General features: G+C 40.1%; 1 protein-coding gene across 5 annotated transcripts; it reads left to right on the forward strand.

The window, feature by feature from the left end:
* The first annotated feature begins 2,105 nt into the window (after positions 1-2,105).
* On the forward strand, positions 2,106-26,698 carry Prkaa1 (protein kinase AMP-activated catalytic subunit alpha 1). Of its 5 annotated transcripts, none has more exons than XM_090332006.1 (10): positions 2,106-2,242; positions 8,833-8,974; positions 10,579-10,672; positions 11,089-11,133; positions 15,126-15,270; positions 16,878-16,965; positions 19,720-19,944; positions 22,463-22,949; positions 23,061-23,187; positions 26,048-26,698. In XM_090332006.1, the coding sequence occupies exons 1-10, from the start codon at positions 2,116-2,118 to the stop codon at positions 26,290-26,292; spliced, it is 1,725 nt and encodes a 574-aa protein (XP_090188132.1). In that variant the 5' UTR covers positions 2,106-2,115; the 3' UTR covers positions 26,293-26,698. The 5 variants fall into 5 exon arrangements, with proteins under 5 accessions (XP_090188132.1, XP_090188133.1, XP_090188134.1 ...); XM_090332008.1 differs by lacking the exon at positions 2,106-2,242 and adding an exon at positions 2,810-2,867; XM_090332007.1 differs by lacking the exon at positions 11,089-11,133.
* The last annotated feature ends 1,119 nt before the right edge of the window (positions 26,699-27,817 follow it).

Consider the following 27,817-nt stretch of genomic DNA (forward strand, 5'->3'; position numbering starts at 1 on the left):
GGACCCAAGAGGGCCCAAGCTGCAAAAATCTCATAAGGCAAGGAGGTGGATGTGAGGAAGCATGTTGATTCTTTTGCCTGAACCCAAATAGATCACTAATCAAAGAAGTCTAACCAAATATCTTTTTTAAAAAATCCTTCTATGTAAGTTTAGTCTATATTGCAGTAGAACCTGATCAATGAAGGGCAACTATTCTGTTTTCTAGCTAAGATATAGAATATCTATTAGATAGATAGATATAGAGTCTGTTCTTGAACTGTTCAGCTCAAGTCCAGCGCTCTACCCTCTGAGCCACAGCACCACTTCCGGTTTCCGAGTCGTTAAATGGAGATAAGAATCTCAAGGTCTTTAGTGCCTGGGCTGGCTTTTCACCAAGATGCTGAGATCTCAGCCTCCTGAGTAGCTAGGATCACAGGTGTGAGCTGAGATACATATGCTCAAGACCGGGATTTCTCTTTCGTGTAACATTTTTCTTGGAACTAAACAGTTAAGCTCTTTTGGTTTCATAAACAAAAATGAGGCAATTAGAAGAGCTGCTAATTTTCATTGGGATTTAAAAAAACGGCATTTTCAGTGTTTTAAAAATCCCACTTTATGGAAGAAGGTGAACTTTTGCCTATTGACACTAGCCCAAATGAGTGAGAGGAGTTGAGTAACATAGTCCCTTGAAAATTCTACTAAAAAAAAAAAAGCAAAATTTACTTTCTCTAGCGCAGGGAATGCTAGGGCTCCATTTATGTAGACAAGGGCGGAGGTCTTTGCAGATGCGATAAATATGTGTCAGTTGATCTGCGGGACGTAACTGTAATGGTTGTTTTCAAAGCTACGAAAAAGTGTCTCGCTGAAAATACTAATTTCGGTTCCCGTGAAGTCCTATCCATTTCACACACGCCTGCCGCTGGGGAGACACAAGTCCCGAGCGGCTTCTGGGACGGCGCGACGGCGGCGGAGCTGTCCGGGCGCCCCGCGGCCTCCAAGGGGCAGAAGGAAAGGAAACTCAGACAGACAGACAGACAGACAGACAGACAGACTCGATCCGGCCGGCGGGGTCCCCGGCACCAATTCAGCGCGGCCCTCCGGCTTGGATCCGAGTCCGCGCCCTCCCTGTCCTCTCGCCCGGAGCCGCGAGGGCAGCCCGGGGAGGCCGCGAGGGCGGAGGCCCGGGCAGAAGACGGCGCGGCCGGCCAGCCCCCAACCCCCGCGGACGGACAGGCCGGGGGCGCTCCGGCCACAGCCAGCGGGTGAGGGTGCGAGTACCGCGTTCCCCCCCACCAACCTCCCAGCGCCCCGCGACTTTCCCGCTCCCCCCGCAACCCCCTAGCGCCCCGGGACTCCCCCCCACCCCGCTCCCCCGCAATCCCCCAGGGCCCCGCGACTCCCCCCGCACCTCCCCCAGCGCCCCGTGACTCCCCCGCCCCGCCAGCGCCCCGCGACTCCCCCCACCCCCCGCACCTCCCCCAGCGCCCCGCGACTTCCCCCCAACCCTCAGCGCCCCGCGACTCCCCTCTCCTGCAACCCCCCCAGGGCTCCATAACTCCCCCCGCCCCCCTGCAATCCGTCAGCGCCCCGCGACTCCCCCCGCCCCCCCAGCGCCCCGCGACTCCCCCCTCCTGCAACACCCCCCAGGGCTCCATAACTCCCCCCGCCCCTCCCGCAACCACCACGCGCCCCGCAGCCCTCCCACACCTCTTCTCCGCGCCCTGCAGCCCGCCCTCCCGCAACCCCACCTTGCCCCGCAGCCCGCCCTCCCGGAAACCCCCTCACCCGCACCCACGCAGCCCTTCCTCCGGCAACGCTCCCCGCACCCTCCCCTCCGCGCCCCGCAGCCCGCCCCGCCCACACGCCCCTCCCTGCGCCCGCGCCGCCCCCTCTCGGCGCCCTCTCCGCCGCCCCTCCCGCACGCGCGCCCTCTCGGCCGCCCCTCCCCGCACGCCCTCCCGGCGCTCCGCAGCCCGCCCCGCCAGGGGGAGCGTGTGCGCCCGGCGGCCGGCTGCGGGCCGGAGCGGGCGGCGCAGGGCGGCGGCTGGCCGGGGCCCTCCCGCGTCCCCACCCCCGCCCCGCCCGCCCGCCCCCGGCCGGGCCCTGCCCGCCCCCTCCGCCCCCTCCCGCGGCGCCATGCGCAGACTCAGTTCCTGGAGGAAGATGGCGACAACCGAGAAGCAGAAGCACGACGGGCGGGTGAAGATCGGCCACTACATCCTGGGCGACACTCTGGGCGTCGGCACCTTCGGGAAAGTGAAGGGTGAGGACCCGCGAGGCGAGGCCCGGCCGCCGCCCGGGAGCGGCGCGCCCTCCTCCTCCTCCTCCAGCCCCAGCTCCCCGTCCCCGGGCGCGCCGCGTCCGGGGCCTCGGGGCTGGGCACCCCGCGTCCTGGCGGCTCCCGAGGGCGCAGAGCCCGAGGCCGCCACGGGGCTGCGACGCGGGGCCCGGTGTGTGGGGGGGCGGTCGCCATGGTGACGGCGGAGTCGCGGCGGCGGTGGGAGAGGCGGGGTCGGCCCCGGGGTGCGGACCTCCTCCCGGGGTGCGGGCGTCGGGCCACCCGAGGGCCGCCGTCCGTCCTCCCCCCCCCCCACACCCCTCGCGGGCGCTCCCTTGGCCCTGGGCCAGCCCATCGCTTCCCCGACGGCCCCGGGCGCGGCTGCGGTGGACTCACCTGTCCCCGGGTGTCCGGCACTGGGCCGCTTGGCGGGGAGCGCGCAGCGTGGTGCGGGGGTCGGGAAGGGCCGGAGTCGGTGGTGTGGACGCCCGTCCCGGGCCGGACGCAGCTCCGCGCCTTCGCGGGTTGCGTCTTCAGTGGACCAGGCCTGTTAGGTAGGGCAGATGTGTCCAGATGCCTGCCGTCTGTTTGTACTTGTCTCACCGGATAGGTACGGAACCATCCCATGCGCATCACATTTTGTTTTTTAGGAAAGTGCAGAATCTCAGATCCTTATATAATACCGCCAGTATTCCCAAATACACTTGATTGCTGGCACGCCAAATTGTAGCGCACAAAATTTTAATTATCTTGCTCTCCCTCCCCCTCCCTAAAAAAAGTTTTAGTCGCAGGCTTTGTGTGTTGTATACCTTTCTTTTTTTTTTTTTGTCCACCTTCAAAATATTTAACGTTTTTAGTAGAGGTGTTAGAGGAAGGAAGGTTGGAAGTGGTACCCCTAAAAAAATAATTCATGCATAATGCTATCAAAATATGATTTGCTCTCCTGGAAAGTGGGGCTGTGGGCTCTAGGGTGGGGGTTGGTAGCCTTGCGCCTGAAAGAGTTCAGAGATAACGCCCAGGCCCCAGCGTTCAAGTCCCACAACCGACAATAAATAAATAAAATAAAATAAATGGTTTGCTTTCTATGAATTGCATATAGTCAGGTCTTAGTACATATTTGACTTAAAAGGACAAGTTCATGAAAAGCTATACATGGAGTTCACTGAAGCTTGCCCTCTCAGAGCTAAATAAAACATTTCTGATTTTATCTTAAATTTGAACATGAAACTGGAGAATTGCTGTGTAGTCCATAGGGTAGCAAATACATGCATAAACATTTTTATGAAAATCTTCAAGGCCAGTCACATCAGGAAAAAGTGGAGCTCAGTGGAGGGTGACAGCTGTTATGTTGGGTTTCTATTAGCCTAGGAATATGTTTTTGTGCCCTTTCATTTTTTTTCTTTTTTCCTGTAGTCGTGGGGCTTGGATTTAGGACCTGAACACTGTCTTTGAGCTTATTTTGCTCAAGGCTAGCATTCTACCACTTGTGCCACAGCAACATTCCTGACTTTTGGTTTATGTAGTACTGAGGAATCAAACCCAGTGCTTCATGCATGCTGGGCAAGAACTGTACCACTAAGCCACATTCAGTTTTTGTTTTTGTTTTTTTAACATGCAATTTTATTTACTTATTTATTTTTGAGACAGTCTTGCTGTTTTTCCTCCTGCTGACTTCTGGTTTCCAACTTGCAGTTTTCCTGGCCTCAGCCTCCCCAAAGCATTTAATTTTAGCTACGCAGTTTAGCAGTTATAAACTGCTTTTGAGTTTGTAAGAAACACTCTTCATGATGAGGCACTTTTGATGCCCTCAGCCCTTCTGAAAAGTCTGCTTTGATTATGACATTCATTTCATTTTCCTGATAAGGATCTTAGGTCTCTTTTTTTTGTTTTGTATTTGAGAAGTGGCTGTTGGCACAGCAGATGGGAAAGGAAGAAGCCTTCAGTTTATGGATTTGGTCTGTGATGCTGTGATGTCATGAATCTCTCCAGTGACTCTGCTTGTCCTTAACCTTCAGTTCTCAACCCACACATTCCTCTCTTGAAAACACTATATTTGGGCAAAGTCAATAAACTCCTCAAATGGAGATTTTAGAGGATTAGACACTTTGTTTATAATTATATATGTTCATAAAAGCTGTTTGATATTGGTCAGAATCTTCAACCGGCTCATGAACGTTTATTTTTCAAACAGGACTTCTTCATGGAACTCAGGCTGACCTTGAACCTGACTCAGCTTCCCAAGCCTTGGATTACCTGGCCTAGGCCTCAAAAATTTAAAATTGACAGACAGTTGTTATGGTTTTTTTTTTGTTTGTTTGTTTTGTTTTTGTTTTTTTTATTTCCCAGTAGTCCTTTCTCCTGAGCCAGGAAACCCAGCCTACTTTGTGACTCCTTGGTTCCTTCTGACCAGGGATGTACTTGACTTACAGATGTGCTCTACCTTTGGATAGGCATGTTGGGGGGGTATTTTATTTCAAGTACTTGACAGTGGCAGTAGACAACTCTCTGCAAAGAGGTCATTAGTGATAGAGAAATGTGAATAAAAGCTCTGGGAGAAGGCTAATGTAAGGCTAACCCAAGCCTTAGCTTGACAAGAATTCTTTGGAGTAATAGGATTTGCCATACATTTCAGTAGAGACTATTTGAAATGGTTGTACACATCAGTAAATTTTACATAAAAAAAGAATAGGTTAATGCTGTGGTAGACTATTTGGGGTCCTGAGTTCAAAAGAAAAAAGAATAGAATTTCAAAGAAAAAAGAATATCACTTACTGTGATACTTCACAGTAAGTCACCTCTGGTTATAGAACGTTTAATTTGTTGGGAAAAGGAGGTTGTATATTTATAGTGGTTTATTGTTACCAATGGTTAAAAGTATGTTGGTTCCTTAATATAATTTTGAAATTTTAAAGTAAAGGTTAGTTTGGGATTACGCTAAATTATTTATGAAGTGTTACTACTTTTCTTCTGGCTGTCAAGATGTCAGCCTCTATTTTTGCAAGTTCTTTCTGCAACCCTCCTCAGTTATAAAAATATGGATGAAGCAAAGTTACCTTTCTGTTTTAGCTGGCTCATGCTTGTCCCTAGGGAGGTTGAGATCGGGAGGATTTAGATTTGATGCCATCCTAGGCAAAAGTGCATTAGGCATTGTCGATTCATACCCATGCTTCTAGCTACACCGGAAGCCAAGAGCTGAGAATCCAGGGTTCTAGGGCCAGGAAAGTCCATGGGACTTCTCTGCAACTAACCACCAGAAAACAAGAACTGGAGCTGTGGCTCAAAGAAGGAGAGCACTAGCCTTGAGCTATAAAGAGCCCAGGGACAGTGCCCAGGCCTTGCATTCAAGCCCCAGAACCGACTTCCTTCCCCACCCCCCCACCAAAAAGTGTATGCAACTCTGTCTCAACCAAAAAAAAAAAGGGGTGCCGTATCCAGCAAGAAAAGTCTTAAGTAGGAGGACTGTTGTCCATGTTGTCCTGGGCAGAAAGTGAGAACCTCTCTCCTACAGTACAAAAGGCTGGAAGATTCAAGAGGCAGGCAAAAGTGCCTGCCTAGAAAGCAGAGTTCAAAGCCTCGTATCACACTAGCTCCCACCTCCCCAAACAAGCTTACTATAACTAAATTAAAATGGCAGTTGTTTGTGAGTTTTTCTTAGAGCTCTAAGTGTATTTTAGATAATGAGGCTCTTATCTGATGAATAGCTAGTAAAAATCTTCTCCAGTTATCTTGCTAGCTGTGTCCTTTGCCAAGCAGTTTGATGCCATCCCATTTATACAGTCTTTCTCCTGATTTGTTGTGACTCTGGATCTTTACTTAGGAAATTTCTACCTATGCCTAGGAGCCACCCTAGTGTTTATATCGCATCCTGTAGTATTTTCATGGTATCTGGGCTTACATTGAGGTCTTTCATTTATTTAGAATTGATTCTGGTGCGAGGTGATAAAAAGGATCTAGCTGGGCACCGGTGGCTCTCACCTGTAATCCTTGCTACTCAGGAAGCTGAGATCTGAGGATCGTGGTTCAAAGCCAGTCTTTAGGACTCTTTGTCTCCAATTAACTGCCAGAAAACTGGAAGTGGTGCTGTGGCTCAAGTGGTAGAGCTCTAGCCTTGAGCTGAAGAGCTCAGGGACAGAGCCCAGGCCCAGAATTCAAGACGCACAACCCGGAGGGGGGGGGGGTAGGAAAGGATCTAGCCCCAGTTTTCTGCATGTATGTAGGCAAATTCTGCCAGCACTGTCAGTTGAAGAGGCTTTTTTCCATCCGGTAAACTTCAATCCCTTATCAAATATCGGTGGCTATAGATTTATGGATCCATTCTTACAAGTAGTAAACAGGTAGTAACCAGATAGCAAATTCCGGATAGTGGTTACCTCTGGGGAAGAGACAAAGGAGCAAGAGTTGAGGAGGGGTCTTTCAGGGCTTCTATATCCCGAATGCTTTATAAGCTGGTGGTGGCACAGCTGTTTTGGTATGCCTAATGTTCGTTAACAAAAAAGGATAGCTTTCTCAAATTTTCATCTTTAGAAGCTCACTCCTCACCCCTAAAACTCTTAGTAAGGAAAATAATTTTAAGCAGGAAGGAAATGCTTAGGTAGCTAAAATATATTTAGTAGATATTTGTGTCATTTATAGCCTGTTAAAAATCTTACCTTTCAAATGTATGATCTTGTTTTTACTTTAGTATTATATATTTGCGTAGAAGATTACTTGTTATAATATTCTAAAATTATACAAAGTTCCCTTTCGACAGCAATAACACGATTGTTAGCTAATCTTTAGTTGATTAATCTGCTCTGTCAGGCACTAACACTGAGTTAGTAATGTTTGCTGTGGATGAAGAGCAAGTCTATGGCTTAAATACCTGTTTACCACAGTTTTGCATTGTTGTAAATAGTAGCCATCTGGAGTTAAGCTTTAGCTTTAAAACCACGGGGTACACCCTTTCAGAGAACATAATTCCTGATTCCCAGCATGGTCTGTTTACTGCATTCACTGATTGACTGTGAAGTAGTAGTAAGTTTGACTGCAGTGAGGTTTACTCAGTACAAAATCTTTAGCCTAGTTTTGTGAAAACAGTTGTGATTTTGTGCCAAGACGTTTCTACCTTTTACTCCTTAGTGCTGGTTGGGTAAAGTGGATATGTTTTCAGACTTGTAGTTAGAAGATCTGGCCCAACTTGATCACAGTAATTTACTTAGACAAATTATAAATATATTTGGAACTGCAATTTTTTTGTTTGTTGGTTGCTTGGTTGAGACTTGGACTCTGGGCCTGGGCATTGTCCCTAGGCTCTTCAGCTGAAGGCTACCAGCCCTACCCCTTGAGCCACAGCGCTACTTCCTGTTTTCTGGCAGTTAATTGGAGATAAGAGTCTCGTGGATATTAGTGCCTGGGCTGGCTTTGAACTGTGATCCTCAGATCAGCCTCCTGAATAGCTAGGATCACAGGTATGAGCCACTGTAGTAGGCCAGAGCTGCAATCTTGTTTCTTTTTTTTTTTTTAATTAGTTATGTAGATAGTATTTGCTCCATAAGTTCCAGAGCTGCAATGTCGTTTTTTTTTGGTGTTTGTTTTTAAATTGGTTATGTAGATAGTATTTGCTCCATAAGTTTATTGTGAGGCTGTAATATACACTAACTGTGGATGCTGTCCCTGGGCTTTTTGTGTTCAAGGTTAGCCCTCTACCACTTGAGCCTCAGCTCCATTTTGGGCTTTTTCTGGTAGTAGAGTTCAGATCCTCATGGATTTTCCTGCCTGAGCTGACTGAACTGGAGATCTTCAGATCTCAGCTTCCTGAATAATTAAGTTTCTAGGGTGAGCCACTGACACCCGGTATATGATACTATATTTAAAATAAATATTATGCTTCTGAAAATTTAATATTGAATGTATGTTGGTAATTGGGTTCAAGGCAAATGTTTTTGCTCTTAAGAATGATGCAACAGAATATAACTTGCTGGCTTTAAATTACTAAGACTTTTAAAGAAAGCAGAAATTGGTAAATAAGAATTATTTCTGTTCCAAGAAAGAATATATTTTAGATTCATCAATTTTGAGATATTCTTTGAAATCCTTTTAGAGGGAGACATATCAAAATAATATGTGATTCTTTTCTCCATCTTCCTATGTCACCATGATAATGCACATTGATACCCTGGCTCAAGAACATCCAGAATGCTGAAACATACCCAGTTCTTATTATATGATACTTATTATATGGTTCTTATTATATGGTGCTCCAAAATCATATGGTTTCTATGAAGATGAAGCCTCATTACCTAATGAGTTTTGCATTGCTGAAACAGAGCCACAAAAATTTGTGAGAACTTATAGGCAGGCTAACTAAGTGTGGAGAGATTGACTCCAGAATTGGTCTGCAATTCAAAAATAGAAAAATAGCAGAATGCCTTACTTAACCTTATTGATCTGTTTTTTTGTTTTTTTTTTTTAATGGATCACCTTGGCTTTTCGTAGGGCATTTTCAATTTTGTTTAAAGTATTTTCTGAGTATGCAGCGTAATTTTTAGAGTATGACTAAATGTATTACTAATTTATTAAAATGATTTCTTCTACAGTTGGCAAGCATGAATTGACTGGGCATAAAGTTGCTGTGAAGATACTTAATCGGCAGAAGATTCGAAGCCTTGATGTGGTAGGAAAAATCCGCAGAGAAATTCAAAACCTCAAGCTTTTCAGGCATCCTCATATAATTAAATTGTAAGCACAATTTATTTTAAATCAAACACAGTCTTGTTTTTAATCCATTTTGTTAATCTTAAATTGACAAATGAGAAAGAGCAGTGACATTTCTTCCTGTTTTGCAGGAAAAATTTTCTTCCTGTCCATGTATCTCTGTAACTCCATTCATTGTCAGTTAAGCCTATCTTCATGTTTTAACCTTGTTCATATTACTGCTGTTTTTCTTGTTCTTTCGTGTTTTCTAGACAGATGCCCATCTGATAATGTTTAGTTGCTTTTGTGCTGTAGAATGAATAACTAATTTTGTGTGTAAATTTTTTTTTTCCCTAGCTTGCACTGAAGCCTTGGCTTCAATCCCAGTTGGCAGAGGCTGGGGTTGGAATAAGGAGTAGGAAAAATTCCATACTTCCTGATTTCTATAAGTTGTTAAGTAGTATTGCTGGAGGCAGTCTCGAGAAAGGATCTCCTCTCCTCACTGTGCTTTCTTTCCACAGCTTATGTAGGAAATTCGAATAACAAAACTTCAGGATGTAATGTTGCAAAGGACAGTAATTTTACTGTCGTTTTACAGTTGGTAGTTGTAGGTTATACAGATATCTCACTGCTCATCTTGCTTATATTAGGTAGGTTGTAATTTAAAGCTGCTTAGACTTTTATGTTGAACTAAGTAACTGAAAATTTATTTCACTCTTACCCCTTCTCATTTGTTCAATTAGTTTTAAATACTGTCTGTAGACTGATGACTCCTAAGTGTATATTTCTGATTGTGAAGTTTCTTTTTTGAAGTGCAATCTTCTATGTTTCCTGCTTGCTTTATATCTCCATGTGGATGTCCGTGAGGCATTTCCAGCTGTACATATTCAAATGTTGTCTCCAGTTACATCAGACAAAAATTCAGAAGCCATTCTTAACTTCCCTGTCTTTCACACTGCCTGCCATCCATGTCATCTCAACTTTCAGAATGTGTCTCTGCTCTGTTTTTCAGTACTTTATCCTCATCAGATTGAGCTGAGTCACCCTCATTCCTCTTCGGGCTACAGCACTAGACTTGGCTTCCACCTTTACTATTCAGTCAGTAATCCACATTGCTGCCATGTAATCCTTTTAATATTCACATGACCACTAAAGACCTTTTCACTTTGAGTTGAGGGCAAACCAAAGCCTCCTTGGCTTCTAAAGTTCTGGTCCTTTTGTCTTCAGTTACAACTTTGCTTTTACATTGTTTCTCTCCCAGCTTTGCTCTTAACTTTCATTCCTCAACATATCAAACAGGCTGCCATCTGGAGCCTTGGCTCTTATCCATCTCTCTACCTGGTTTTCTTCTTCCCAGATGACGACATGGTTTGCTCCTTGGCTTTCAGAAGGCTTTGCCCAAATGTGACATTATTAGAGGCTTTCCTGAAGTGCTCTGAGCAGAAGAATTTGCTGTACTGCTGTGACTGCTCATTTATTTACTGTTTTCAGGCTCCAGGAACATCTACAATATAAATGTAGAAAATTTGTTTTATTTCCTTTTAGTTTCCCTAACTCCTAGGATAGTATATTGTAGGTACCTGGGAAATATTTATGAATGAGTTAATATTCGTGTTTTAATATTAGTAGATAATGTTTTCTCTCACCAGGTACCAGGTCATCAGTACACCATCTGATATTTTCATGGTCATGGAATATGTCTCAGGAGGAGAGCTATTTGATTATATCTGTAAAAATGGAAGGGTAAGCAGTTCTGATTTAAACCTGTACATAATTTATAAGTTCCCTTGTCCCTGATTAGCATCAAAATGTCAGACAGCAATTTTAACAGGTCTACTTAATTATTATTTGTTCAGGATCATAGGCTATTTAGAGCTAGAAAGAATTTATAAGATAATAGCTTCAGCTCACTTATACAGATGTGGATATTGAGCCTCATAATTTATATATTTGCTCAAGGTCATGTGACTTAGTAATAGAATTGGATTTAGACCCCAAAACTCTTAATTCTCACATGTATGCTTTTGGGGCATATAAATAGCTCTTTATATATGTCTTGAATATAATTATTCCTTATAAAATATATTAAATACTTAAGGATCTAGGCCTTGCTGGTCAATCCTAGCCACATTTAAATTGCATTCATTTTTTGGTTTCAGAAATCTGATGTACCTGGAATAGTAAGAACAGGCTCGATGAAGGAGGTAGGAATTAGACTTAAGGAACTTAGAATGAGAAGGAACTTTAGAAGACATATTAAACAATAAGTGACATGCTAAACAAAAACTGAAATATAACCCCGTTCTTTTTTTGTTCGTTTGTTTTGTCTTTTTGTCTAGGGGCTTGAACTCAGGACCTGGGTTCTGTCCCTGAGCTTTTTTGCTCAAGACTAGCTATTTGCAGCTTTTTGGTGGTTAATTGGAGATGGGAGTCTCATGTACTTTCCTCTGGGCTGGCTTTGAACCACTGACATCAGATCACATTCCCCTGAATACCTAGAATTACAGGCATGAGCCACTGCTGCCTGACTGTTCCCTCCCTTCCTGCCTCCCTCCTTCCCCCCTCCTCCTCCTCCTCCTCCTCCTCCTCCTCCTCCTCCTCCTCCTCCTCCTCCTCCTCCTCCTCTTCTTCTTCTTCTTCTTCTTCTTCTTCTTCTTCTTCTTCTTCTTCGCCAGTTTTAGGGCTGATATTCTGAACCTAGGTGCTGTTCTTGAGCTTCTTTTTGATCAAGGCTAGTGCTTTACCATTTAAGCCACAGCCCCATTGTGGCTTTTTGTGTGTGTGTGTGATTAATTAGAGATGAGAGTCTCATAGACTTTTCTGCCTGGCCTGGCTTTAAACTGTGATCCTCAAATCTCTGCCTCCTGTTTAGCTAGGACTACAGGCATGAGCCACTTGCATCCAGCCTATACTTTTTCTTATATTCAAGTTACCTGATAGCCCCCTTTTCTCTCCCTCCCTCCCTCCCTCCCTCCCTCCCTCCCTCCCTCCCTCCCTCCCTCCCTCTCTCTCTCTCTCTCTCCCTCCCTCTGCCCTGTGTACATGTGTGTGCCAGTGTCAGGGCTTGAACTCAGGGTTTCTTGCCTTTTTTTTTTTTCCAGTCATGACAGGTGTTCTATCACTTGAGCTTTGGATCCAGTTCAGCTTCTTTGTTTGCTAATTGGAGAGAGAGTCTTTTGGATTTTTTTGCCTGCACTGGCTTCAATTATAATCCTCAGATCTCAGCCTTCTGAATAGTTCAGGTCTGAATTACTAATACCAGGTTCTAAAACCCCTGTTTGAAAGAGTTGTGTTTTATACTGAGAAAACTATTTATTCATTTTTACATAGCATATCTGTTTAACCAAGTTAACTGTAATTGTATTGTTTTTCTGGCATAATTCATTTCCATTGCAGGTATTTTCCTTTTCAGTCTTTCAAACTCCTGTCCTCATCCTGTACAAAAAATCCTACATAGAGGAGTATAAAAGCCAAAACTTAGATTAATACCATTTTTTGTCTTTATCATTTTTTTTGTTTCTTGGTTATTTTTTCTACATGGAGGAATTTCTTCAATTTACCTTTTAAAGTTTTAGGCATTGGATTCAGCTATCTTATATTTACGCGACATTGTTGCTTTCAGAAAATTTAAGTAATCTTTAAAAATATCTTTATTTGCTATGAGATAGTTTTTTTTTTATTTTTTATTGTTGCTGCTGTTGTTTTCTTTTTTTTGCCAGTCCTGGGCTTGAGCTCAGGGCCTGAGCACTGTCCTTGGACTTTATCAAGGCTAGAGCTCTACCACTTGAGCCTCAGCACCACTTCTGACTTTTTTTTGTATGTATGTGGTACCAAGGAATCAAACCCGGGTCTTCGTGCATGCTAGGCAAGCACTTTAACCACTAGGCCAAACTCCCGGCCCGCTGCTGTTGTTTTCTAAATTGTGTTTTGGTCCCTTGAACTATTTCTGTACCTTCTGTGCATTTGGCTCACCATCCTTTCTCATTTATTTTATTTTTCTATGCTCTTTACTTTTCCTCAGATAAGTGGCAATCCTTGGTTATCCACTTAAATTTAAGAGTGAAGTACTATATGCCAAGCTCCTATTGATGGAACGTATTAACTGGTGTGGATCTTCCCATAAATTGAGTTGTTGGAGACTCCTCATATGTCAGTAAGAATAAATATTCCTTAGATCTGATAATTACTGAAGGAGAAACCTTCTACTTTTCTTGAAGGTGGCAGGTCAGCTGTCAGGTCTGCTGGAGCTGGGATACAAGAGGGCTGCCTGTCTCTGTAGTTGGGATGCTGTTTTCATTTAACCCACATTTTCCTCAAAAGGCCTCATGCCTGCTTACATATCCTTAAGACTGGAAATGGCTCAGCCTTACCAGGATAAATTGTAGGTCTTACTCTGCACTAGGGGTGAGTGTCAAAGCTTCTTCCTTCAGTGTTGTCTCTGTAGCCTACCACTCACTTCTGCCTTTAGAACTTTCTGAAATTCAGTTTCTAAGATTTTCCAGGATTCTGGCGTAGATGAGTTTATTTCTGTTTTCTACCTCTGTAGGCTTAGCTTTTCCTCTTTCTCCTGTGGCTCAGTTTTTGTGTTCTGTCCAGCTTGTGGCTGCTCTTGTTTGCAGTCTGTCTTTGTCTTTTTGTCTTTACCTGCCTCTCTTATTGCCTTATCATTTTAATGGTATTTCAAGGAGAGCAAAAGATTTGGTCTGTGATATACAACTGGAAATATGCTTTACCTTTCCTAATCTTTTCAGATATCTCAACAAGATATCTTTTTATCTTTTATGCTGAATTTTGTTAATAAAATGCATTTTTTGTAGCCTAGTTATTTTATCTCTTGGGTTTTGTTTCATCAACTAAAAATTCTTCTGCTCTTTCACATTGTATTATATACTTTTTCAAAATTATGTTTTATTGTTGGGGTAACATATAGAGGGTTACAGTTACATTTGTCAGGCAGTGGGTACATGTTTTTGTTTATGTACAACTCCCCCATTAACTTCTAAGTGAAGAGAGAAAGGGGTTACATTGCTAGAATAATAGTATTTTTTCCTAGAGGAAGAGTATCTTTTTTTTTTTTTTTTGGCCAGTCCTAGGGCTTGAACTCGGCCTGAACACTGTCCTTGGGCTTTCTCATGGCAAGAGCTCTATCACTTGAGCCACAGCTCCATTTCTGGCTTTTTCTATGTATGTGATACTGAGAAATCAATCCCAGGTCTTTGTGCATGCTAGGCAAGCACTCTACCACTAGGCCAAACTCCTCTCAGGAAGGGTAGTAAGTTAGTAGTTATAATATTGCTTTTAAAGGAAATGAATATTTTGTCTTTTTTCCCAGATTATCCATGCCATTTAAGGTGTAGAATTCTGGTTTTAGAATATTAATCTGTGACCTGTTAGAAAATTGCATATTAGAACTGTTTACTTAGAGGACTGATAACTTTTTTTTTATTAAATATGACTTGAGGAGTAAGTGTTGATTATCACTTGTGTGTAGAAACATAGTTAAATAAAGTAAGGGAAAGTTTTTAAAAAGGTAATTGTAGAGTTTTTTTTTCAGTAAGTACATTAAAATACTTTTATAGGTTAAATTAGGGTTTTTCATTTGTTAACATTAAAGCATGCTTATATCATAAAGTGTAATAGTGGGGTAGCTTAGTAATTCATTAATAGTGAATAAATGTTTTTTCCTCATGATGTAAAAAATAGTAAACCCTCCCATTTCAACATAACTTTCACTTTGCTTTCTCTCACTTCAAAGTACTCCATCCTTGACATTATATTTGCTTATTGCTTTATTTATTTATTACTTGATTAGGGTCTTTGTTTTACTGATTACTGTGTCATGTCTACAACTGGAGTGCATTGAATGCATTCTATAAGTATTTGATAAAAGAATGGAGGAGTAAATATTTATGATTTTCAGGAAAAACCATGCCTAGTTTCAAGTAGAAATTGAAACTACTCAGAGCAGCTCATGAACTGGCTATAGAAGAAGGCAAGCCAGGAAATGTAGTCTTAGGCAAATGACAGGGTTAGAAAGCCAAGAGATGTACGCTTACTTTCTCCCCATTTAAAAAGTATTTCGTGAACAATGTTCATGAAACTTTTTCATTTTAAAAAGATTTATGGGATGGAAGATAGAGGTAGAAGGATGCCTTTTAAATGACAGCATTTAAGATACTTTTCCACTTTTTTTTAGCTGGATGAAAATGAAAGTCGAAGGCTGTTTCAGCAAATCCTTTCTGGTGTGGATTATTGTCACAGGCATATGGTGGTTCACAGAGATCTGAAACCTGAAAATGTCCTGCTTGATGCACACATGAATGCAAAGATAGCTGATTTTGGTAAGGATATTTTTATAGTTTTCATATGTCATTAGGTTTAATGACTGTAAGTAACATTCTTCAGGTAGCTTTTATGTACGTCATTTTGTCATTGAACATAAAAAAAAGGAAAGCTAAGGTATTTTCATTCTTACAATGGATGTCTTTAAAGTTGATTTTAATGCTGGGTATTGTGGCATACACCTGTCACCTTAGCGTTGAGTAGGAGGCAAGGAGTTAAGGCAGGCCTCAAAAAAACAAAATTGATTTTTATATAATAAACAACTCAAGTGGCATTATTAGAAAGATAATTTGAAAAGATACCTATTTTTAGAAGAGAAAAAGTAGCACTGTATTTCCAGTATATTCTTTCATAACATGTGCAGAAAAAAGAAACTGAATGAGATAACATTAGTAAAAAAAAACGAAAAGGTAAACCATAGGAACAAAATTATAAAAACAGTAATATATTTGAATTTCACACTGTAAAAACCAATATTTTCAGTGTGGCAAATAGGAGTATGAAAATTGAGGGAAAGAGGGATCTCATTAACAAAGAACTCCTGAAATAAAAAGAAAAAATAACTATCTTCCCCTCCTCACAAAGAAAAGAATAATTTCTTGTTCTTTGAGAGACATTTTAGAGTCTGGTGTGGTGGCACATGCCTATGATCTCAGTCCTTTGGGAGACAGAGGGAGGAAGATCTTGATTTTTAAAGCCTAGTCTGGGTTACATAGTACCACTCTGGCTCAAAAGTAAACTCATTCTATTGTTAAAACTGAATTTACTTTTCTTTTTTTTCCTATGAAAACTGACATTAAGTCTAAGAAAAAAAATGAAACTCAAACATTCTTTTAGTTAGCTCTAATTTATAAAATATTGTAAATATTTTCCTCAGTGTATATAAATAAGACTCATGGAAGAGTTCCATCCAAACCTGGGCTGTATTTTTGTTGTTGTTGTTGTTATTGTATTGTTTTGAAACTGGCTAAATTAGTCAACTTCTTATTTATTAGCTTCCATGTCTCCCCCTTCCCCCCTTTTTTTTTGCCAGTCTTGGGGCTTGAACTTGAGGCCTGAGCATGTCCTTGGGATTTTTTTTTCCTCAAGGCTAGAGCTCTACCACTTGAGCCACAGCACCACTTCTGGCTTTTTTCTATTTATGTGGTACTGAGAAGTCAAACCTGAGTCTTTTTGCATGGTAGGCAAGCAATTTTACCATTAAGCCAAACTCCCGGCCTGCTATATGTCTCTTAACAGCACCTTTTTGATGGGTGAAGGTTTCTTTTTAGAGGAACACTGTAGAACTTCTGTTGATGTTTGAGATTTTTTTCCTCTAGCAATTTCTGCATCAATACAACTTAAACATGCCAAGTTTATTCTACTAAGCAAAGTAACCAAGAACTTAACATGTACTCATTAAGCTTATCTATACTAAATTTTAAATATTGAAATAGATTGCACATTTTAGGACATAATGACAGGATATTTGGAAATAAAGACTAATATGTTGTTAATGCAAGGAACAATATAATTGATCTATTCCTTTAATGCATATTATTTAATGGGGTTCTGTTGGTATTTTTCTCCTTGGAAATCTTGAATAGCTGTATTTGTGCACTTTCAGGTCTTTCAAACATGATGTCAGATGGTGAATTTTTAAGAACAAGTTGTGGCTCACCTAATTATGCTGCTCCAGAAGTAATTTCAGGAAGGTAGTATTCTACATCTTCCTGCCCTTAATACATTTGTAATTGTATAATCTTCTACATTTTTCAGTCTATAGTATCTTACTTAATTCTAGTGAAAAAGGGGGTCATTTATGGGGCTTGAACTCTGGGCCTGGGCACTGTCCTTGAGCTCTTCAGCTCAAGGCTAGTGCTCTACCACTTTGAGCCACAGCACCACTTTCAGTTTTCTGGTGGTTAGTTGGAGAACTTTTCTGCCCAGGCTGGTTTTGAACCGAGATCCTCAGATCTCAGCCTCCTGAGTGGCTAGGATTACAGGTGTGAGCCACCAGCACCTGGCTTATAAGCCTTTCTTATCGGTATGTTTTCTGTCTTAAGAATGAAACATTTTCAATAGATGAAGTCTCCAGAGAGGAGGGTATTAGTTTATAAGTCAACATTATGCTAAAGTGGAGAGCATTTGATTTTTCTCCTGACAGAAGAAATAAAAAAATTGAGTCTAGCAAATTTTAAAGATAGGTAAGTAAAATGTGACAAACAGCAATGTCTAGTTAGAAATGGTTCACTGTTTACCTAGATGAAGAATGAAAACTATAATGCAGTGTGTAGCTGTGCAATGTATAACTTCAGATTTCTCAACTAGATCACATTTTATAGTAGCTTTAAGTTTTCTGGAAGGAAAATGGTGTCCTGAGAAGTTGCAGTGTACTGACAACAAGTGCAGTGATAGTACCATCGGACTTGTTTGTTGGTGGTACATGACTTATAATCCCCAGCACCTGGGAAGGGGCAGAAGCAGAGAATTCTGAGTGTGAGGCCAGTTGGAGCCACTTTAAGAAAAATTTAAGTGAGGCTTTACAGACCACAGGATTCTAAGGATTGTGCCCTTCGGTTTTCTGACTGCCAGCATTGAGAACACGACAGCAGTTTACTAGTGTGGCTTTTCTGGAAGGGGAGTGTACTATTGGGGGGTGTAGGCAGGAACTTTACTTGGTTGAAACACAGTTTGCCCTCTAGTAGAAATTACTGTTATTATAAAAGTGACATACAGAGGGGCTAAAGTTGCATAAGTCAGATAAACTGTACATTTCTTTCTTTTGGGGCAGTGTCACCAGGTCCCTGGCTCTGGCTCTCTGGTTTTCCCTACCCCTAGTAGAATTTTTTTTTTTTTTTTTTTTTTTTTTTTGGTTGCGGGGCTTGAGCTCTGGGCCTGGGTACTGACCCTAAGCTCTACAGCTCAAGGCTAAGCACTCTACCACTTTGAACCACAGCTCCACTTCAGGATTTCTGAGGGTTAATTGGAGCTAAGTGTCTCACGGACTTTTGTGTCCAGACTGGCTTTGAACCATGATCCTAAGATCTCAGCCTTCTGAGTACAGGAGTGAGCCCCTGGTGCCTGGCTTCCCAGTAGAGATTTATAAATAGTTGAGACAGAATTTAATTTTTTTAAAGAGTTTTTGTTCTTCATTACTGAAGATTCAAAATGGAGCCTTGTTTGTTAGCTTTTATAATGAGCTACTTTGTAAGCTGTCAGATAAACTTATTTATAATTATTATTTTAGTTTTATTGCAGTGTTAGTGTCAAATCTAGGGCCTTGGCAAGCAAGGACTCTACCACTGAGTTATATCTTCAGTCCTTTAAATTAACAAATTACATTTCTTGGTTTTCTGTTTCTTTAAATATTTCACATGCTAATTAACTAGATGTAGAAGTATTTCCATAAGATTATTTGCCTGGATTGCTCAATGAAATAATTTTCTGTAAAGGCATAGTTGTGTATAAGACTAGAATTATCAAATTTCATCATCATATTTTTATGTTAGCTTCAGGTCCAGAATTCTTTTAAAAATGATTGCATTTTTGTTGTCTATCTTAATTCTTTTGAGAAATATTTCAGGACCCAAATAACTGGGGACATATAATTAAATAAAGATGAAATGTGCTATGATTATTTAAATGTTCAGTGGGTTGTTGTGAAATTTGATTTCTCAGCTTGGATTCTTTTCTTTTTTTTTTAATTGGTTGTTGGTGTTGAACTACTCAGGGTCTGGGCACTGTCTTGGAACTTTTCACTCTACTTCTGGTTTTCTGGTGGTTAATTGGAGATAAGAATGTCTTGCACTTTCCTGCCCCAGCTGGCTTTGAGCCATGATCCTCAGATCTTAACCTCCTGTGTAGCTAGGATTACAGTCGTGAGCCACCAGTGAGTGCCCAGCTGGATATCAGTCAGTGAATGCAGCTGTTACCTTCAAAGGAATATTTATTGATCAGTTCAATAATTTATTTTAATGACATAAGGGATTTTTTTTCAGATGTTGGGTGATTTAGTTTCTGAAGTTTGTTAAGAAAGTTGTCCACAGTCTACTGCAAATGAGAGTTTTAAATACTCTGTGAGCTCCTTACCCCAGCTTCCTTCCATAGTCAAGATGCTTGGTTCTTAGTGGGTTAGGGGTTCAGAGTTTATCATTAAAGAATTTAATTTCCATAATTAAAGAAATCTGTGTTTGTAAGTTCAGCATTGATCAATTTGTCAAGATTTGACCCTATTGGTAGGAACATGTAAGGGCCATAGTAATATAATACAGACAGAATTTTAGCAGTGTGCAGTAACTTTCAAAACTTAACGTTTGTTTTTAAAGATAATACTATGGTATTAAGTTACTTATATGTAATAGCAATAATTATAAACAATCTTTATGAAATATCTTTTTGAAATATTTGGTTAATTTTGGCTGACATTATTGGTAATTATTTAATAACATTGGTATTTCCTGTTACAGACTGTACGCAGGTCCTGAGGTAGACATATGGAGCAGTGGGGTGATTCTCTATGCTTTGTTATGTGGAACCCTTCCATTTGATGATGATCATGTGCCAACTCTTTTTAAAAAGATATGTGATGGAATTTTTTATACCCCTCAGTACTTAAATCCTTCTGTGATTAGCCTTTTGAAGCATATGCTGCAGGTGGATCCCATGAAGAGGGCCACGATAAAAGATATCAGGTAATCTGAATTATTGTGTAATTCTCTTACAGTATGGATGGATTTTCCTAGTTATATACCTTGAGTCTCATAAAATTAAGTCTGCCATGTTTTATAGGGCACAACCTAATACTTTGAGTGAGGGAATAAGGCAGAAATGATTCAAATCTTTTTCTCAAAATTTAAGGGAGCCATTTCTCATGAAGACTTAAAAATCTTTGCTGCAAACTTTTTCTTCTGTTCATTTTCTTCTTCCCACCACTTACGTGCTCCTTGAGCAGTTCTTCTAATTTCTAGACCACACTTCTCAGAAAAGAAAAAAGAAATAAAGGGATATGGGATATGGGAATAGGGATATGGAATCTTTTTTTTTTTTTGCCAGTCCTAGGGCTTCAACGCAGAGCTTGAGCACTGTCCTTGGGTTTTCTCAAGACCTAGGGCTCTACCACTTGAGTCACAGCACCACTTCCAGCTTTTTCTATGTATGTGGTACTGAAGAAACGAACCTGGGTATTTGTGCAACTAGGCCAAACTCCCAGCCCCTAATGGCCCGGAATCTTAATATAAATAAGAAAGTATTAAGGTAGTGAAGGAGAAAGGAGGATTTATGTGTGAGTTTGAAGCTTGTTCTTCCATTTACCTTATGTTAAAAGTGTAGCTGTTAAAGAGATCGTAAGTTCACCACCACAGGAAAATAACAAATCATCTTCTAAAATAAATACCTAATTGAGAAATGTATTTGCTTTTCAGTTATATATTTTAGAAAATATATGGAAATCACAGAGTGGTGGTATGTATCTGTAATTACTTAGGACTAAGGTAGGGAGGATTAAAAGTGAGAGACTATTCTGGTCTGCATGGCAGTATTTTATTTACAACAACAACAAAAAAAAAGACTTAGAAAAGCTCCAAAGAGAGAAAGGAATAACAAATACTTTGTTTCTATCACTTAGAAGATAGCCATGATAACCATTGTTCTTTGGGGTATTTTTAAGTTCTAGTATGGTTTTTTGTTTTTTGCCAGTCATGGGCTTGAGCTCAGGGCCTGAGCACTGTCCTTGGACTTTCTCTACTACTTGAGCCTCAGCACCATTTCTGGCTTTTTTCTATGTATGTGGTACCTAGGAATCGAACCTGGGTCTTCGTGCATGCTAGGCAAGCACTCTACCACTAGGCCAAACTCCCGGCCCCTCGAGTATGTTTTTAACATAGCTCAAGACAAGTATACTCTTATGTGTAGAGAAAAGAAAGTGGAATTAGGAAATCATTCTGAGCATGGCTTTTCAGTCACATAGAGCAGGGTGCAATCTGACACTACTTCTTACTGTCTTCATGACCTTGTACAACTTCAGTCCTTAATTTGGAACAAGGGATGTGGTTACCTTTGTAGAATTGTTTTGAGGATGAGGAGAGACAATATATGAACCGATAAGCATAAAACACTACCCAGTAAGAATTTAATGCATGTTGCCTGATACTTTTATTAGTATTAAATTGTTTTTGCTTGCTAAAAGGCATTAAAATGAAGATACACACACATACCATATATGTATGTATGTATGTATGTATATATTTTTTCTTTGGAGGGGCTGGACACTGTTCCTGAGCTCTTCACTTCAAGGCTAGGGCTCTACCACTTGAGCCACAGGACCATTTTGGACTTTTTCTGTGTATGTGATATCAATCAAACCCAGGGCATCATGCATGCTAGGCAAGCACTCTATCACTAGGCCAAACTTCCAGCCATACTATGTGTGTGTTATATATACACACATACATACACATGTGCATATATGTATACAGATGCATATATACGTATATGTATATATATTTATATATTTTTTTCCCCCAGTCCTGGCTTGAACTCAGGGCCTGAGCACTGTCCTTGGGTTTTCTCAAGGCTAGAGCTCTACCAATTGAGTCACAGCACTGCTTCTGGCTTTTTCTATGTATGTGGTACCAAGGAATTGAACCTGGGTTTTTGTGCATGCTAGGCAAGCACTCTATCACTGGGCCACACTCCAGGCCCATATATTTTTTTTAATTGGACATAAATTGTACTTTGCTAGTGTTTGTCATGTCATTTGTTCTAAAACGTGAAGTGTAGACATTTCTTTTTTCTTTTTTTTTTTTTGCCATCCTGGGGACTGAACTCAGAGCCTGAGCAGTGTCCTTGGGCTTTCTCAAGGCTAGAGCTCTACCACTTGAGCCACAGCACCACTTCTGATTTTTCTACATATGTTATACTGAGGAATTGAACCCAGGTCTTCGTGCATGTGAGGCCAAGCACTCTCCCACTAGGTCAAACTCCCAGCCTTAGACATTTCATTTTCTATTGCTACATCCTTAAAATCAGAGGAAGGCTGAAGCATTATTCTAACAGTGAGCCAGAAGAGCAATATCATTTTCAAAAGATTGTAATATAGCGTAAATATGAATAACTCATACCCTAAATTCCTCAAAGCTATTGTTTAGTCTTGAATCTACTGAAAATTCTTCTCCAAACTGAACGCTTCCCCGCCCCGCCTACCACCCCCAGGGAACATGAATGGTTTAAACAGGACCTTCCGAAATATCTCTTTCCTGAAGATCCATCATATAGTTCAACCATGATTGATGATGAAGCCTTAAAAGAAGTGTGTGAAAAATTTGAATGCTCTGAAGAGGAGGTCCTCAGCTGCCTTTATAATAGAAATCACCAGGACCCTTTGGCTGTTGCCTATCACCTCATCATAGATAACAGGAGAATTATGAATGAAGCCAAAGATTTCTACTTGGCAACAAGCCCACCAGATTCTTTCCTTGATGATCACCATTTAACTCGGCCCCATCCAGAAAGAGTGCCATTCCTGGTTGCTGAAACACCAAGAGCACGCCATACTCTTGATGAATTAAACCCTCAGAAATCTAAACATCAAGGTGTAAGGAAAGCAAAATGGCATTTGGGAATTAGAAGTCAAAGTCGACCAAATGATATCATGGCAGAAGTATGTAGAGCAATTAAGCAATTGGATTATGAATGGAAGGTAGGAAAAGAACATACATTCTCATTATTAACACATTTTTGCAATCATGGCCTCTAAAATGTAGTACTGAATAATTGATTTGGCCTTGTTTTTTTTCACATCACATGCTAGGTTGTGAACCCATATTATTTGCGGGTTCGAAGGAAGAATCCTGTGACAAGTACCTACTCCAAAATGAGTCTACAGTTATACCAAGTAGATAGTAGAACTTATTTGTTGGATTTTCGTAGTATTGATGGTATGTACACCATACAAAACAGTACATGTGCTATATCAAACCTGTTACCTAGCTTGTCTTATTAGTCTTTGCTTTTTTTGTTTAATACTTTTTGACTTCCTTCTAGTAATTCAAAGCAAATGACTAGAACTTATTGTGCTTTTGCAATATTGATATTTGTAAATTTGTTACTGTAATTTTATAGAGTAGTGTCTTTTTAATATTACCATCTTATAAAATCCTTAAAGCCAAGATACAGTTATATGCTAAAGTTTTCAGCTACACTTCTCTTTTGTTGGATGGTTCTTTTTTCTGTTTTTGTTTCCATTTTCTGGAATTCATTTTGATAAATATTTTATACATATGAAGTTTATTTTGGAAAGTTAAATATTTAGAAATGAATGCCAGTGTTTCTGTGTTTCGTAATATTTTTTCTGCTTTTTAATTATTTTTTAAATTTATTATCTTTAAGCAATTTTATGAAAAGTTACCATTCAACCAATTTATGAATACAGTGCATCTTGCTAAATGTCATCCATTTAATCATTCTTCCTCATCTATTAAGTAATGTTTTTGGGAGAGGGGCAGGTTGTAGTGCTTGAACTCGGAGTCCAGGCACTGTTCCTAAGTTCTTTTGTTTAAGGCTAGTGCTCTACCACTTTTGAGCCACAGCTCCACTTCTAGTTTTTTGTTGGTTAATTGAAGATAAGGATTTTCCTGCTTGGGCTGGCCTTGAACTTCTTTCCTCAGATCTTAGCCTCTTGGGTAGCTAGGATTACAGCAGTGAGCCACCAGTAGCCAATGATGGTGATTTTTGAGACAAAATCTTGCTGTAGCCCCGTCTGGCTTCAAGTTGCAGTCTGTCTGCTTCAGCCTCCCGAGTGCTGGCATTATAGGTGCACACCAGTCTTCTCAGTTCTGTTAGATAATTTCAAAATTAAATATAGGGGATTTTGTTCATTGAAATAAGATGTTATATTATTTGTGGAAAATTATATTGAATGATTAGAAATGGTGCATCTGTGGATATATTTTTCTTTTTTCTTTTGTGCCAGTAATGGGGCTTGAACTCAGTTGCTGATTGCTGTCCTTGAGCTCTTTTTGCTCAAGGCTAGTGCTATGCCACTTGAGCTACAGCTTTGCTTCTGGCTTTTTGTCATTAATTGTTGTGATAGATTTCCTGCCAGATCTGGTTTTGAGCCAGCTGAGATCCTGAGATCTCAGCCTCCTGAATAGCTAGGATTATAGGCTTGAGCCACCAGTGCCTGGATTTTCTTTCCTTTTTACAACTCAAAGATAGTGACTTGTGTTTCTTTCTAATACAAAAACTAAGTCTGAGCTGTGAGAAATTGGCCAACCAATTTCTTTGTATGGCTTTCTTAAAATCTAGTATATGTCTAAAAAAACAGTAATAGTTTAGAAATAAAATTGATTTTATTTTTCCATTCTATTTAGATCAAATCTGCAATCTTAAGGGTTTTTTTTAGCACATAGGTTTACCAACAAATGACTTAAATTTACACTTATATTTGATTTTGTTTCTAGAAGTGGTCTCTTCTATGAAATAAAGAGTAGATAGTTCAACAAGTGTGAAAAACCACAGAATTAAAGTTAGACTTTAGTTCTACACTTACTTTACCTTGCTATTTTTCATGAAAAATAAAGCATGAGATGGTTTCCAAGGTATCTTCCATATTCCAAGTGAATTGATTTTGTGACTTCATAGGAGTTATTATGCAACTGCTATTTATTAAACCCTGGGCTCTTAAAATTAGATTGCAAGATCAATTAATACCTAGACTGTGCACTAAACCTTGACTGTCCATTTCAAGAGTACTTGCTGTGAAGCTGGGAACTAGTGGCTCATGCTTGTAACCCTAGCTACTTAAGAGGCTGAGATTTGAGGATCCTGGTTCAAAGCCAACCTGGGCAGACTCTTAACCTCCAATTGACCACCAGCAAATTAAAGTGACTCAAAGTGGTAGAGCACTAGCCTTGAGTAATAAAGTTTAGGGACATCGCCCAGACGCTGAGTTCAAGCACCATTACCAATAACAACAATTTTTTAAAAGAGTACATACTGTGTATCATAAAGATAGTTTACATTTACCATAGCAAAGATATGGAACCAACCCAGATGCCCCTCTGTTGATGAGTGGATCAAAAAGATGTGGTATTTATACACAATGGAATTCTATGCTGCTGTCAGAACAACATTGCCCCATTTGTAAGGAAATGGAAAGACTTAGAAAAAAATCATATTAAGTGAAGTAAGCCAGACTCAAAGCAACATAGGCTCAATGGTTTCCCTCATTTGTCATAATCAGTAGAAACCTTGGGCTCTCCTAGCAGAGATTTACAATACAACAAAACCTAGATACATAAGGCCATATAGTATGATGTTAAATGAAAGGACCTCCAGGATATAGAAACAAAAGCCATATAATGAGTGATTGTTGTCTTTAATGTACTATGTTATCTCATCTCTTTTGCTGTCCTTTGGTTATCTCATGTTACAGTATTTCACCTTATTATCTGATATATTGTACATATAGTATTTGGTTATTTGAAATCAGATAGGGAAGGGGGGGAAAACAAGATGAGGGGCAGGGGTGGGGGGAGGGAAATGGGGACCAAGACATGAGAAAGGGTATCAATGCATGTGAAGTAATGTACCCTCTATCTGGTGAATATAATGTAACTCTTCTATTAATTACAATAAAATATATGGAAAGTTTATAATAGGCATGTTATCTCAGTGAGGAGGTATTTATAATAAATGTGTTCTGAATAGCCTAGCGATAGTCCACTGAGAAGAAGTAAATGCAGTATTGTTAAAAGATTATAAATTCTAATAAGTTGAAATTTATTTTTTGCCCAGATGAAATTACAGAAGCCAAATCAGGGACTGCTACTCCACAGAGATCAGGATCAATTAGCAACTATCGATCTTGCCAAAGGAATGACTCAGATGCTGAGGCTCAAGGAAAATCCTCAGAAGTTTCTCTTACCTCATCTGTGACCTCACTTGATTCTTCTCCTGTTGACTTAGCTCCAAGACCTGGAAGTCACACCATAGAATTCTTTGAAATGTGTGCAAATCTAATTAAAATCCTTGCACAGTAAACCTAAAATGTTGCTTATTTGTTTGATAGCAATAAGCATGCATAATAAACAATAGCCAAATGCTTCCATTTGTAATCAAGTTTTATACACACACTTATTAATTATATCTAAGGATTGGCCTTTTGAAATGCAATTTGCACAGGGATTGGAACATGACTGAGAGTTACAGCCTGATGTGCAGAAATGAATTAAGATCATTTTGTTCTTTGTTCAGTAGGCATATAGAACATGACATATAATGAATTATAGATCTCTCAGGCTCACTTGTTTTTTTTGGCTATTTTGTATTTGGTGTACACAGGGCTATTTAGATTATTAATTTACCATAAAGGCCTTCAGGTGTTATTACACGTTGATTGTGTTCATTATTTGCTTTATAAATTTATTCAATAAATACTTGCCTAGACTCTGTAGGTTTTCACAGCTGATGTTGTTTTCTGGGTTCCTTAAATAGATAGTATTTCACAGTAGTAGTTATAGTTTGGGTGATTTCTTCCATATTTCCCTTAAAATTCTACATTATATGGTAGGTCATATCAGATAGTAGAATCAGTTTAAAATTTTTCTTTAGCTTGGTAAGTCCCATATACACAGATACTCTAGACACTAAGTTTAATTTTAAAATTTGTTTTCCTATGCCCTGTGTATAATAATGTTCTTTGAAGAGCCGAGTTGCATAAGCTGTAAATAAATTGTGTTGCTTTTGCCAAATTCACAAATTCTTCTTGCTCATCATGTCAGTATGTATTGAATATATGCAGAAATTTCTAATCATTTAATCCTGTAGCTGACAAATTGATTCAGTGCATAAAAGAAATGTCTTGGAATCTTTAGGGTCTTGGATATAATTATTTTGTTTAAAGATAGCAACCCCCCCAATTTTTTATTGAACATTTTAAGAAAAATTAATGTTCCAAGATTGTAAGGTGACCAGATGTATATCTATTAGATTCCGCAGTTACCATTTTTAATATTTTCTTTACATATATGCAAAGATCAACCTAGTTATGCATATATTTTGTGTCTCTTCCTAACCATTTAATGTGTATACATTTATCATTTCTAAGCATCTCCTAAAAGTATTCTAAAGTTCCCCTGAATTTACTGTAAAATTTATATATCCTTAATATCTGATACTCATTTCATATTTAGATTTTTTTCATTTGCCCTTCAAATTTCTATTTTTTAAAAAGTGGTTTTGGGACTTGAACTTTGGGCCTGGGCACTGTCCCTGAGCTCTTCAGCTCAAGGCTACCATCCTACCCCTTGAGCCACAGTGTCACTTTCTGGTGGTTAATTGGAGCTCAGAGTCTCATGGACTTTAGTGCCCAGGCTGACTTTGAACTGTGATCCTCAGATCTCAGCCTCTTAAGTAGCTAGGATCACAGGCTTGAGCCACCTCTCCTGGCTTCAAATTTCTACTTTAACTGGTTATTTCAAGCTAGAATAGAAGTAGAGTTTACACATTCCATTTGATTTTTTACCATTTTAGATTTACATTGTATTTTTGTAAATGAGGAATAAA

Source organism: Megascapheus bottae, chromosome 4 (assembly GCF_031878675.1).
Source record: "Megascapheus bottae isolate mThoBot1 chromosome 4, mThoBot2.hap1, whole genome shotgun sequence".
NCBI classification, from domain to species: domain Eukaryota; kingdom Metazoa; phylum Chordata; class Mammalia; order Rodentia; family Geomyidae; genus Megascapheus; species Megascapheus bottae.

Coding starts and splice junctions, on each gene's coding strand:
- Prkaa1 (XM_090332006.1), top strand. CDS start 2,116: ATGCGCAGACTCAGTTCCTGGAGGAAGATGGCGACAACCGAGAAGCAG. Junction 8,975..10,578: donor CATCCTCATATAATTAAATT/GTAAGCACAATT, acceptor TTCTCTCACCAG/GTACCAGGTCATCAGTACAC. Junction 23,188..26,047: donor GGATTTTCGTAGTATTGATG/GTATGTACACCA, acceptor TTTTTTGCCCAG/ATGAAATTACAGAAGCCAAA.